The 13,493-nt window shown below is 41.3% G+C and overlaps 2 protein-coding genes across 8 annotated transcripts in view; one reads left to right on the top strand and one right to left on the bottom strand.

Annotated features, from left to right (window-relative positions):
- grm8a (glutamate receptor, metabotropic 8a) overlaps positions 1–13,493 on the top strand; it is a 323,575-nt gene that overhangs the window by 294,918 nt on the left and 15,164 nt on the right. The window lies entirely within an intron of this gene.
- LOC309692751 (zinc finger MYM-type protein 1-like) lies at positions 5,174–8,708 on the bottom strand. 2 transcript variants are annotated; one of them, XM_082511560.1, is made up of 3 exons: positions 6,778–8,708; positions 6,239–6,392; positions 5,174–6,031 (listed from the first exon to the last, which is right to left on the bottom strand). In XM_082511560.1, exons 1-3 carry the CDS (start codon positions 8,304–8,306, stop codon positions 5,504–5,506), a joined length of 2,211 nt encoding a protein of 736 aa, XP_082367686.1. In that variant the 5' UTR covers positions 8,307–8,708; the 3' UTR covers positions 5,174–5,503. The 2 variants fall into 2 exon arrangements, with proteins under 2 accessions (XP_082367686.1, XP_082367687.1); XM_082511561.1 differs by having other exon boundaries at positions 6,239–6,353.

Below are 13,493 nucleotides of genomic sequence, written 5' to 3'. Positions count from 1 at the left end.
GGTGCAAGGTGGTTGTGCGATCAGTGCCCTTTTGCTTCACGTGGTTCAAAACTCCTAAGCAGATTTTAAAGCAAGTTTTGAAATTGCATTTTGAGCCATACGTGTGATGTATTGCTTTGGCACAAAGTGTCCTTTTACTACCTCCCTGAAAATTCTCAAAATCAAAACCGTATCTTTTGGCACTGAAGTACAGAAGTGTTTTACAACTGTAGCTATACTATTGGCTTAGAGTCAGAAATCTCCCGACAATCCCTCGTGAGTACAAGAGGATTTACTGTCTGTCTGATGGACTGGAACCGTGCCATGGTCTGGGCTTATAAAGAGTTATACTGCCGAGCTTATTCTTCCTACCTGTAGTTAATTCTTAATGGGTGTTCGATGAGAATAAAAGCCACGTGAGGTGTGTGTGAGGGTATGAGTGATAGCGTGACTGGCTCTTAAACAGTGTTCTTTCATCTTATCAGCTTAGAAACAGTGGGTTTGAATGCGCACGTAAACACCAATATAGCTAATCTGATTCATAAGACCGTACACATATTGAAGCGGACTGTTTACTCGAGCTAAAGCAGCAGTGGTCTATTGATTCCATTTCTTGATAGTGCGAATATGCTGCTTTCAACAATAACACACTTTATACACTCATTGAGATTCATGACAGGTCATTGATTTTTTTTTTTTTGTCCAAGTCACATTTTTTACATCACAGTGCTAAACACACTCTATACATCTGTATAAAGAAAATGTGCACATTACTCTAGATCAATAGAAGTAAACAGGCATATACAGTGCTGTGACAAAGTATTTACCAGCTTCCTGATTTCTCATGTTTCTGTGTATTTGTCTCATTAGCGTGTTTCCAATCATCAAACACATTTTAAGAAAGAACTGCAGTTTGCGATAACTGGTAAAAAGTTTGTCACATCTCTATGGAGGACTTGGCCTGCTGTGAACAGCCTGTTATAGGTCATGTAAAAGCATCTCAATTGGATTTAAGTTCAGACTTTGACTAGGCTTTTTTTTAACTTTCTTTTTTGAGCTGATGAGTGGACATTCTCCTTCAGGAGTTTCTGGTAGCGAGCTGAGCTACCAGAAAGTGAAGCAGCAAAGCGGCCCAAGACCATCACACCACTGCCACCGAAAGTTCAATTTGTCCCATCAGTCCACAAAATATTTTCCCAAAATCTCAGAGATCATCAAGATGTCTTTTTGGTCAGCAGTGGTTTTCACCAACTCTCCCATGGACGCCATTTTTTCTCAGTCTCTTTGTTGTTGAATAATAAACACTGACCATAACTAATTCAAGTGAGGACTGAACACACGCAACATGGGAAAGTGTTCCAGTGTGTACATCTGATCTGGGACCGCTGCAATCTTCGACTGCGCCTCCAGCTGACCCGATGTCCACATCAGAGGGGAGGTAAGCGTTGGAGGTGGCGTTGGATCCGGGGTAGGGAGGGTGATGCGTCAGTGAGTGCTTGTCAGTATATGTATGTGTGTGCGTGTCCGTAGTTCAGCTGAGACAGTGTCCTTCGCCCTGCCAGGCTAAGTAAACAGTCTTCCAGCCAACCCAGGTGGCCTTGCATGGAATGGGAAGGAACAGACTCAACACAGTCGTTAACTTAAACTTAACTGGATGTAAATCCAAGTGAGATGCTTTGACATGACCTTAAATGGGCCATTCAAGTTGGACAAAATTCCTCCATAGTGACGTGATAAACTTATCATTTAAAAATTGAGTTTTGTATCTACTCAAATACATGTCAACATGCTAAGATTGAGGCTCCAGATTCCAGAGGATAACATCGCTGTAGCTATATCAAGTGTTTTATAAACAGTCCAAGACCTGTGTCCGCTGAATATTCCAGATTTCTCTTCCTCTACCTCTACCAAAAACGTGTCAGCTCTAATAATCTCTTCCTATTTTGGAGTGTTAGTCAGGATATTTTCATTTCCTCCTTTTCTCTACATCTAAGCCCATTTTCCTTTCAAGACGGGTGCCAGCCTCTGTCACATGGCAGAGAGCTGACATCAAAGTGATCCCGTCTAATCACACATCAGGGAAATCATACTCTTGCTGGATGTTTCATGCACTCTCATTTTTTCCATAAGAAGTCGGAGAGTAATTGTTGATGCAATACATTTTAAGTGTATCTGTAAGTTCAGTATTTCTCCTTTTCCCCCGGAATAACCTTACTCTACAGTTATACCAAAATAAGGAGACTATTTCTTATAACTGCAGCTTCTCAAATCCATCAAGATACTGTGTGTGAATGACAGGCAAGCTGCTCATGTTATGCGAATTCTGTGTTTGTGACTACATGCAAAGTTTTGTGCTTGTGACCATTTAAAGGGGCCGAATGTTTCATGGCAGGATTTTGCACATCCCTGACTGTAAAAGTAATTTGTGTGCATATTCATGAGGCCATATCTATGTGTGAATTCTATCGGACATAGCATCCTGTCATACTGGACGGGCATTGCAGCGTCCATGCCTTGTTTGCTTGGCTAATTAGAATGTCCACCAGCAATTTTGTGTGCATTTTGTGTTAGCATGTTTGTCCGATGGGTTGTATTTAATTGGAATATCCACCAGCGCACATTCGCTTGTCTCTGTATGTTGTTTCTAATTGGGATATCCTCTGGAGTGTGTGGCAGCTGGCTGGCTAACAGAGAAAGCAGAATAGAGGGAGGAGAGAGTGAAGGGAAAGGAGTAAACAGGTAATGATGTGACTTGCTGATGGGACTTTAATGAGGAGAGCTCTACCAAGGGCATAGGTTTGGTTTCAGACAGAGGGGAGGGCGATGGAGCTGCAGTGAAGTTAGTTGGAGGTTAGGTGACAGCATGACTCTCATTATGATTAACTTTGTGATTATCATGCTTCACCTGGTATCTTGATATAAGGGTTAACATTTGTATGACTATGCACACAGTTAATAGAAGTATACCACAGTGCAGCAAGTGATAATCAAGTCTGGATGCTTCGGCATGCTCAGAAAAGTCACAGTTACATTGTTGTGTGCTATACCTCGTCTAAAATGCTGACGTCAGTGAAATTTACAGGGACCTGAAAACTTTACTGCAGTTAGTTCTTGGCTCTGGGATTGTGTGGAGGCTTCTTTCAATACAGTGACTTTCACACTGGCCTTGTGGGAACATTTCAAATGTATGAGAGCTTGGATTATAAGAACCTTTCTTCAGCAGGTGTGCTTCAGCACTTCTTTTCACAGTCAGTGTTGGGGAACACATCTCAATGGGAGCATTTAAACATTTATATAAACAAAAGAAAATCTTTAACTCAAGGTCCACTGGCGTACATCTTTTCAGATTCTTCAACCACATTTCAGGGCCCATGTTGGCAGACAGAGTTTGCTCAGTTGTCATGGAGATAGCTTTGTTGGCCATTTATTGTCTGTGTGGTGTGGTGCTATGGCTCAGAATCTGCTCCTCGTGCTCTGGGTAAAAATATTCTAAAACAGAAACCAACAAGAACCAATTCTATCAAACAGCCCCTTGCATTAAGTGTGAAGCAGTTACAGAATGTGACAGTTTGTTTGTGCACATTGATACAAGTTGGCATTTGTTCATTGCACTCAGCAGTCAGATTATGAAAGTAACTCACTGCATTTGAAAGTATGTTTCATGCCTGTACCACACGTGCTCTTAAAACTCTGATGGGATTCTGATGACCACCAAGTCATGACGAAAGAGCGTTGAAACTCATGATAACTGTTGTTTAACTAAAGGTAGTATATACCAGATATGGGTGTTCTACGGGCCGTGGCCTAAAACCAGCCTGTTGGCTGTCCCGGACCGGCTGATGAACTCCCTATCAGAGAATAACTTATAAGTAGAGATGGCACGATACCACTTTTTTATGTCCGATACCGATATCATAAATTTGGATATCTGCCGATACCGATATGAATCTGATATAGTGTTTTTTTAATCAACAAAACTGTATTTTAAATATCTTGCTGCATTTTGTATAAGTTCATACTCAAGTTTAAAACAACAACTACACTAAAGCTATTCTGTTATACCTGTATGCAAAAAAAAATATTTCATAGTTCAGCAATACTGATCAATCTAATAAACTTAAACCTACACCATCCTCCCTATTCTGGTATTTTAAAGAGTACTTAGCATAAATATTAAGCAACCTAACTAATAGGGTTCCAACTCCCAGCAACAACAAAAATAAATAAATAAAAAATAGGGAACCACCCCTCACGCTCCACCTCATGATGCTTACTCGACGTAATCAACCTTAATTTGATGCAGTGTGAAAAAAAAATGCACAGAAATCAATTATTTTTCAAGAAATATTAAATAGATTCAACATCTTTCTTCAACAAAATTGCAGACTGCACAGATGGTACCTTCCCAAAGGAAAAAGTACTATAGCTTACTAGGGTATATATATTAGACTTAATAGTTACTATATACAGTAATTGACTTCTATTCATTTTACATCAAATTAAAACTTTGGGTGTCAGATAATTATTTATTAAAAGCTATTTTAAATGAGAATAAGAAAGAAAAGTATGTCTTTGTGCCCCCTTTTCCCTGTTAATGCCCTATCGGCCCCCCTGGCTAAACTTTGCTAGATCCGCCCCTGCACAGTTACCAGCGTCAGCTACTTAGAAAAAGATCCTCAAGTAGAAAGTAATATTAAATACATTCTAACAACAGCTGATCAAGCTTAAACGTGCTGCTGTTGTTCAGCCGCTGGTTTCCTCTTTCTGGTGCAAAGTGGGCCAAAAGCAAGCTAGAGACACGGACTCGCGACAGAAAAGCCGATCAGCTGATCGTTAAGCAGTTTCATGATTGAAGTAGCAGCAGGAGAGGCAGTCGCTTGTTAAACTTAACGCAGGAATGCTTTACAAACATTCAGAGATGGACTTACACACTTGCTTTACTTCTCTCGGGATAACTTTGTCGGAGATGAAATGCCGGGTTGCTAGCGAAGCTCCAAATGCTATCCAGACCACCGACAGGTCCCGCATGCCACAGCCGCTCTATCACGTGATGCATACTGCTCCGACGTGCTAACGTTCTGAGGTGAGTTACAGCGTGTTGCAAGTTTTGTGAGGTGCTTTCGTGATATTTAATGGATCGGATTACATTTTTTATTTTTCTCCGATATCCGATCCAGTAATTTAGGTCAGCAGTGGCGGCTCCTGAAAAAAATCTCAGGGGGGGCAATTTTTATGATATCGACTAAAATGACCCATTTAATGAGTACATCAAACAACACAATTTTAATTTAAATTTAAAATGAACAACCATATTCTGGCCATTTGTATAGATTTGTAAAAATGAACAACCATATTCTGGCCATTTGTATAGATTTGTAAAAATGAACATGAACAGATTTTTTTTTTTTTTTTGAATGAATGAAAAATAACTATTGAAAACAACAACTGTAAACTGATTGGGGGGGTGGGCTAAAGAGAGAAAGAGAGAGGGATGGAGAAAGAGAGTAAATATGGTTAAGGGTTCTTATTTGTACAAGAACTTTGCTCGTCTGTCTTTCTGAGTGGCAAATTTCTCGATGACCCTGGTGTTGAAATCAGGAAGTTCTTGTGTGAGTTTTTTCTCTATGGACAGCATAGCCAGAGCGTTGAGCCGATCCTGAGCCATATTGTTTCTCAGGAAAGTTTTTATCCTCTTTAAAGTAGAGAAACACCTCTCCGATTCTGATGTTGTCATTGGTGTGGTGATGAGGATGTTAAGAAGACTTACAGTTTCGGTGAATGTGTCTTGAAGGTTGTTTTCCATCAGAACCTGATAGAGCGCCAGCGCACCACTACAACTCTGAAACTCCTCGTTGTCGTAGATCAGGGACAGTTCTGTTTTAAGTCTGGCTTTGTCCAATGAGGGATAGGCTTCCACTGTGGTTTGTAGTGCTGCATCTGGAAAATTTTTGCTGTGTTGTTGGAACAAGTCTCCTTGCAACAGAGTGGCGCTGACAAGGTGCTTGGTGAAAGAAAACCTCTCCTTGGCATGGCTCATAATGGTGTCGCACACCTATCCAATAATATATAATTGGTAAGAGTTAGATTCAGTGGTAAGACTTTGGCACATGTCTCATGTTAATCATTATTCTGAAAAAAAAAATCTGTCCATAACAAAACAAAACAGTCATGACCACTATATCAAATGACATCTGACAGCATCGTCATTAGATTTTATCTGATGATCCGATTTAAATCAGACCAAGCAGCTAGTGCTTACCTCCAGTGCCAAATGGTGTTGCCTGTCTTCCCCCAATGTTCTCCGTCTCTTTGTGGGTGGGTCTTGAACAGGTCCCCTGTACTCCTCATCCACAACCAGATTAGGAAGTGCCTCCCTGATCCAATACATAAGTTTCATTAATGGCTTCTGAAAACTGAATAGGGATATATTAACCAAACACAAACCAAACAAAGGTTGTGTTCTAATTACCGGGAATTACCGGATTTAATTAATAACCGGACCTGGTTTAATGGCTGGGGGAAAACCAGTGCAAGTAAATAAAGGCCCTGGCCATAATTTCAGGAAATAGCCTATGGTATAGGCTACATCAAATCATTACTGGGAATATACTTCATCAAATATACTTAATCAAATATTTTTCATAAAATTACTTCAAAGGCTGATATAAATCAAAATTATCTGAATTCCATTAAACATTTAAGTCACAGAACACAGAATATATGCAGAGAATTTGATAGAATCTATGCATAGATAATTAACATTTATTCTAGGTTACATATTTATGCTTTTATGCCTACCTGATAGCCTGCATGCGGCTGATGAATGTCTGGGTGATCCCTGCGATGGTGACAGAATCGATGTTTCTCTTCTGTAGGTGGTTATACAGCATGTCTACATGTGGCATTATCTTGTGAAACAAGGCCAGGAAAAAACAGAAAGCTTCGTCTTCCAGCATTCTCACGAAACCACCGGCATCTCTCTTTGTAGGGGCATCAAATCCTTCACTGTTACGGATGGTCTGAAAACACCTCACCAGATCGTCTTTATGTTCATACACTGTATTCACAGCACGACTGTTGAAGTTCCAACGGGTTGCCGATGCACTTGGAAGTCGGTGCGCCACCACCTCGTCAAGCACTGCAGTCCTCTTGCTCGATTTAGTAAAAAAAGAAGCGAATCCTGCTATGTCGGAAAAAAAGTGACTGATTTGAGGGATGTGGGAGGTTGCTTGTTGCATTACCAGGTTTAACTGATGGGCATAACAATGTACGTAGTGAGCGTTAGCATAAATGTCCTGTATCTTACGCTGCACTCCTCCAGTGGTACCCCTCATTACAGCGGCCCCATCGTAGGCCTGGGCGATCAACTTTCTCTCTTGTCCCTGGGGGAGGATGAAGCGCAGCCTCTCCGATAAGGCACTGGCTATTGCATCTGCACAAGCATTGGGTAGCTTGATGAATTCAAAAAAACGCTCTTGAATACGGTTTCGTTGGTCAATGTATCTTAGCACCATGACTAACTGACAGTGTGTAGAAATGTCAGTGGTTTCATCAGCTTGAATGGCTAAAAACTTCGCTGCCTTTACTTCTTCCACGATCCTTTCTCTCAGAACTGCCAACATGCAATCCAGGATCTCGTTCTGGACTGTTTTCGAGGTGCCTTTAAATACAGTAGCATTTTCAAGGTGTTGCCTCAAGTCGTGATCAATTGATGCCATCAAGTCGACTAAACCTCTAAAAATCCCTGGATTGTCTGAGGAATCACTTTCATCATGTCCCCGCATTGCTAGCTCAAAAGCACCACAAAACTTAATACAATCGATGATTTTAGATAAAATATGACGGTTTTTATCTACCTCTTCGTTGTGCCTTCTTAAAGCAATCCGATGTCCATCATCTAGCTGCGCCGCTATGCTAGTTTTCCCTAGCACAGCTAGCTTTACACTGTTGTCCATATGAACTCGTGAGCTTTCATGTTTCTTGATTCGTTCGGAGAGGTGCTTTAAGTCGGTTTGTCCAGATTGTGTCCACGTCAAATCACACTTGTCACTTTTGAACAGTATGCACGGGAAACAAAAAAGTGCATTAGCTGTTCCACAGCCTGTCAGCCACGACTTGCGCTGGAACCAACTCCGACAAAAAGTCCTGTTGTATGCTTTTGACTTCTCCTTCGTTGCCTGGGTTAGTTGAATTTCGGGCTTGTCAGGTCCCAACTCTTTAACTTGCAGTTTTTCTGCCATTGTCCTTCTGGCAAAAGGGTAGGTTAGAAGCGATCTAACCGAATTTGGGGGAGGCTGTGCCTCAACCGTTAACAATACCGCTGCCATCGTCTCTCTCTGACCTTATAGCTCACTTAGGCTACTGACTGAGGTAAAATTCTAGAACAGCAAATCTTCGCGCGTTTTCTGCAGGGGCGCAATTTTAAGCGCCCCCAAACCATTTAATTCAGCGACGCTGATAGGTCAAATATTTATTATTTTCCCCTGGCAACCATTTAATGATAGGCTATTTCGCTGCATATCAAGGGCGCTTTGACGAGCGCCCCAGAAGAAGAAAAACACCGTTTGTTGGTTGAACTTTAATGAGTCAGCTGGTGAAAATGTTAAAATACGCCTGGCTGTATATGGGCACACACATAGTAAAACTATCATTGATGAATTTTTTAAAAATATATATTTTTACTCCTCCACATTTGGGGGGGCGGAGCCCGAGCGCCCCCTATGGGCCAGCCGCCACTGTAGGTCAGTATCGGACCGATACCGATACGTAATATCGGATCGGTCCATCTCTACTTATAAGTGGCAACTTCCCTGGTTGAAACCAATGTTTTTGAGACATGTGAATTTGCCAGCCCTGAAAGATGTCGGCTCGCATTAAAAAACAAAGAGAGATTGATGTGCAATGTTGATCTTTTCCAAGACCATAAATAAAATTATAATTATTAAAGTTTAATCCTTGAATAAATAAATACTGAATACTGAGTTTGAATAAACATTAAAAAACTAAATGTATAGAGAAATTGACTTCTGAACCATTGCTAGCAAAGGAGCAAATGCAATAACAAGTTGTTGTTGTTTTTTTACCACTCTTTACACATCCAGGGATGGAACTGTCAAGATCAGATTTGTGATTTCCCTCAGAATCACAAAAAACAGTAAGTCATGAGATATGAAGTTTGTCAGAGTGTGTTTGGTGGACTCTGTGCTAATATGCTCCTCTCCAAGAAAATGGTAACAAGATGGATCGAAGACATTGGTGGAAATGTAGAGCTTTAGTTTAAAATCAAAGCAGACAATTAAATTTTTTTTCCTTTGGTTCTGTATGATAGTTGGGATGTCTGTAATGCAGGTAACAGGACAGTTATAACCACAATCCATCATCATCTGGTGGCTTTGAGATAGAATGCAGGTTTAAGGCACTTCCACATTGGCTTTATATATACATATATATATATACATGTGTATATATATGGAAAATGGCCCTATAAGTGAAAACTAGTCTGCAAAGAATCGCTGCTGTTGGTGTCCAATAGCACTTCCATTCCATACTGCTGGTGTCCATGAACAACATTAGTAAATAAAATGATGTCAGTGTAGTCGTTTTTAATGTTTATACAGAGGATAAAATAGGTGATTGTCCATCAGCATTATTCCGAAAATTTGTGCTGTGAGACTCCGGTGGACTGTGTGTTAACTATGAGGCAAATTTTAAAATCTCTGTTTTATTGCTCAAGACTGGCTCTTGCACTCAAAGTAAATGGCCTTCTTGATATTTCTGCGGTGATCCTCTGACTCTCATTTAATGACCTTTACTCCTTCCCACACACACACACCAAGCTGTGTTCAGCTTTTGGTCTGGTGTTTACAGGCAGCTGTTGTCTGTTTCTGCTGTTCAGCCAGCCTCTTGTCTGCAGCCATTTCGCTGCTGCTTTTTGAAGATGTTGCATCATACGTCACACACTTTTTAGGATATCTATGTTCAGAAGACAAGAACCTTAGAGGTTTCCTGTGATACTGTAAGGGGCCTGTGTAAAATTTAAAAAAGAATACATGCAAGTTTAGACTCTCTTTATTTTCATGGTACTCTGTGTGTATACTTAGAACTGCTTTATGTAGTTCTTTTACTGACAAATATAGATTCGAGATTCAGAGCCACAGCAGGCAAAGGGGAAGAGGAAGAAGTCAAAGGGTGGGGGAAAAGCATGTAGATGGAGAGGTAAAAATTGCAAGGGAGTTTTATAATGAGAGATGGAGGGATGCAGGAGGACTGGGAGATACAGGCTAAGGATGTGAGAGATAAATCATCAAAGAAGGAGCTTCTTAGCCATCACAGATGGGTAAAAAGTATTGTTATGAAATAGGTCATGCATCGATGCAGAGGATGGAGGCTCCAAACAGCTTCTGCCACACCCTGCAGAAATGTGAAAGGTTGTGTTGTGCGAACGTTGCATGTGCGCTTCCCTCTACCTCACTCTGCTTGCTGTAGAGCCCTAACCACATGGTACATCCTCTCTGCAGCTATCTCTCTCAGTGTGCGCCTCATCATTCCTTTGCCCGACTCTATCGACATAAGGCCATCTTTCATTTCTCTGCTTTCTCCTGTCTCTGTCTGTTTCTCTTTATCTGTACGTCTCTTTGTGCCTCTATGTGAGCCGGCTCTCTTGTTCTCCAGATGTCCTAAATATGGCCAACTTGTTATTTTCTGCCTCCAACCAAGGAAGAAGCAACCATACGAGTTCAACTCACAAACCCACTCGCTGTGTGTTTGTGTGTGTGTATGTTTGTGTGAGTGTGTCTTTTTCACAGCAGGTGGATATTTTTTAGTGGGTTTGTTTTTGAATCGTTAAGTGCACACCAGTTGCTTGCACAGAGACATCTTTGAGTGACTTTTATGTTATTTAATTATCCTAGTACCAACGGAGGAGCTGCCAAGAGTTAAAATATCTACATGTGTAAGTATAGAATTAAGCCATTTTGCGGGGCCCAGGAGAAATTCTTTGCTAAAATATGACTTTATTCATTAGATTTTCTTTTTTCTTTCTTCTCTAGGCATGAAAACTTTGGGCTACATTACAGAGTAAAACAATGAGATATGTGATACAGCCTAAATCCAGGCTAAGAAAAGACTGACTCATGCTGTGATGTAATAGAAGGACACAGCTGCATGCACTGAATAATATGAATCAGCAGGTTCAATCACTGTGGCTCCTTTTCGTATACACCTATGCACCTTTTGTCTCTCGCGGCCTCCCCTTCACCTCATCATTCTACTTTTTAATCATAAATTTTTCATCTCACTTTTTGAAAACACACATAAGTACATAAGCACTCTGCTGTCTAACCCAGGAGAAAAGAAGGAGTCCTGACCTAAAAATACCCAACACTGGAAGTGAAATATTGCAGTAACATTCCTCATTTTTGTTCTTTTCTTGGTGATTATGTTTGATTTTCAGGAGTGTAAAGCGCAGACTATCAATCTCTTTGCATTATAAATCCATCTCTGTCCTTTACCGCACCCACCCACACACACACACGCTGAGACACACACAGTGTCGCAGCTCAACGTCAAAAGATAGATTTATGGCTGTAACTGTGATCCCGGTGGTGCACCAGCAGCCGCCCAGATCTTTACTAGGAGTAACCTTCAGTAATCAATCTATAGTAATCAGAAGAGGATGTGAGAGACGGAGCAAGAGGGGAGAGAGTGGGCTGAGAGGGTGGCAACAGTTCTGAAAAAGAGATTGGAAGCAAGTGGAGGCAGGGGTGTAGAAAAGATCACAAATGTCAAGTGGAAGGAGTGAAAATACAAGGCAGAATGCTGCAGAGAGGCAGTGAATCAGAGAGTGTGGGAGAGCAGAGCGAGAGAGAGACATTATAAAAGATAAAGAGACTCAAAAGAGGTGGGACTGACACAGCCATCAAACATTAAGATGGAGGAAAGTTACAAGCCAACATCAGAGAGAGAGAGAAAGACGGAGAAAGAGAGAGATTATAATGTACATCAAAGAGGAGAAACTATAAAACTGAAACAGAGATACAAAGAGGCTGAGAGTGGGATAAAGAGGGATGTGGGAAACAAAATAACGTTTCTGAATCACTGTGGAACCAGACAGATAACCAAAGCTGTGCTCATGCACTCATGACCATCTAAGCATCACCAGCATCTCTCTCTGTGACACGGATCTCTCTCAACCACCGACGGCATCACATTTCAGCATTTATTGGGTTGCATTTAATTGATATCCCTGCTCTGATTGGCCAGAAGCTGATTCACTTATATCAGTTTTCCAGACCTTCATCCTTGAAAATGGTTTGCATTTACCACAATACAGTACGCAGAGTTGTGGCATGCACTTTACTTTCTTTCTGTACAGCAGTAGCACTATCAGACAACAAGAAGAAAAATCTGAAGTGAAATGGATTTTTTTTTTCACCCAAAAAAGCAGAAATACATTTTTGTGGTGCTATTTTATTGGCGTCTAAGTGAAATTCAGCATGGATCCTATTTTAAAGATAATAGTAAAAAGGTTGTGTTTGGCTTTTTTCTTGCTTCTGAAATTTGCCTTCTTTCTTCTTTTTTTTGACTCCTCTCTTTAGGCGTCGCCACAGCGTCTCATCCATTTCACCCTATCCCCATCATCCTCCACTGTCACACCAACCCTCTGCATGTCCTCCTTCACTAAGTCTGCAAATCCTCTTTGTGGTTTCTCTTTTCCTGCCTTGTCTGTGAAGGTTCTTAGTCATCCAGGTCGTCGCAGTCTAAGGAGCTTGGAAAGAAAAGTGTCTGGACTTGTTTAAGTTGCTTGAAGACATTTCACCTCTCATCCGAGAAGCTTCTTCAGTTGGTGTCGTAAACCACCACCTCTGTTCAAAGATGGTCGCTCACAGTGGACATAAATGGCTTCTTGCACTCCTCTTTCAAACCATCTGTCGACACCAACTGTCTGCCATCTATAATCCAGTTTTGAGATCCATTCCCAGATGCCTTAACGCCCACTCACATCCTGGGCCATCTGACCTCAGGAAATCGCATGATAGGGTGGGGCCAGGTTTCACAATGAGCTCACCCGAAACCCTGGCTGATTGTGACCCACACCCATTTTCACACCTCGGCTCATGTGATTAGGTAGAGGATTATCAGGGGGTCCTTTGTCCCTCTTTGGGGGAAACTCCCACTGGGTTTAAATCTGGGACTCTCCACCATTTGATGCTTAGAACTGAAGAAGCTTCTCTGATGAGAGGCTTCTTAAAGCAACTTAAACAAGTCTTTTCTTTCCAAGCTCCTTTTCCTGCCTTCCAGCTCCATATTCAGCATCCTTTCTACAATATTCCCAAACTGACCTGTCCCTGTGTTATACCCATGTCTGATCTTGACCATCCTGGGAACTCCCACTGAAAATTTTACCATTTTCAGCTGTGCCACCTCCAGTCTTTCTTTCAGTGCTATCATGTCCAAACCATATATCATAGCAAGTCTCACTACCACCTTTTAAACCTTCCCTTTCACTTTTGCTG

This window comes from Aulonocara stuartgranti (assembly GCF_965226115.1).
Source record: "Aulonocara stuartgranti genome assembly, chromosome: 17".
Taxonomy (NCBI): domain Eukaryota; kingdom Metazoa; phylum Chordata; class Actinopteri; order Cichliformes; family Cichlidae; genus Aulonocara; species Aulonocara stuartgranti.
The sequence above is the reverse complement of the archived record's forward strand: the minus strand, read 5'-3'. Positions and strand labels throughout refer to the sequence as shown.

Coding starts and splice junctions, on each gene's coding strand:
- LOC309692751 (XM_082511560.1), bottom strand. CDS start 8,306: ATGGCAGCGGTATTGTTAACGGTTGAGGCACAGCCTCCCCCAAATTCG. Junction 6,393..6,777: donor AGCCGCATGCAGGCTATCAG/GTAGGCATAAAA, acceptor ATCCCTATTCAG/TTTTCAGAAGCCATTAATGA. Junction 6,032..6,238: donor AACACCATTTGGCACTGGAG/GTAAGCACTAGC, acceptor ATTATTGGATAG/GTGTGCGACACCATTATGAG.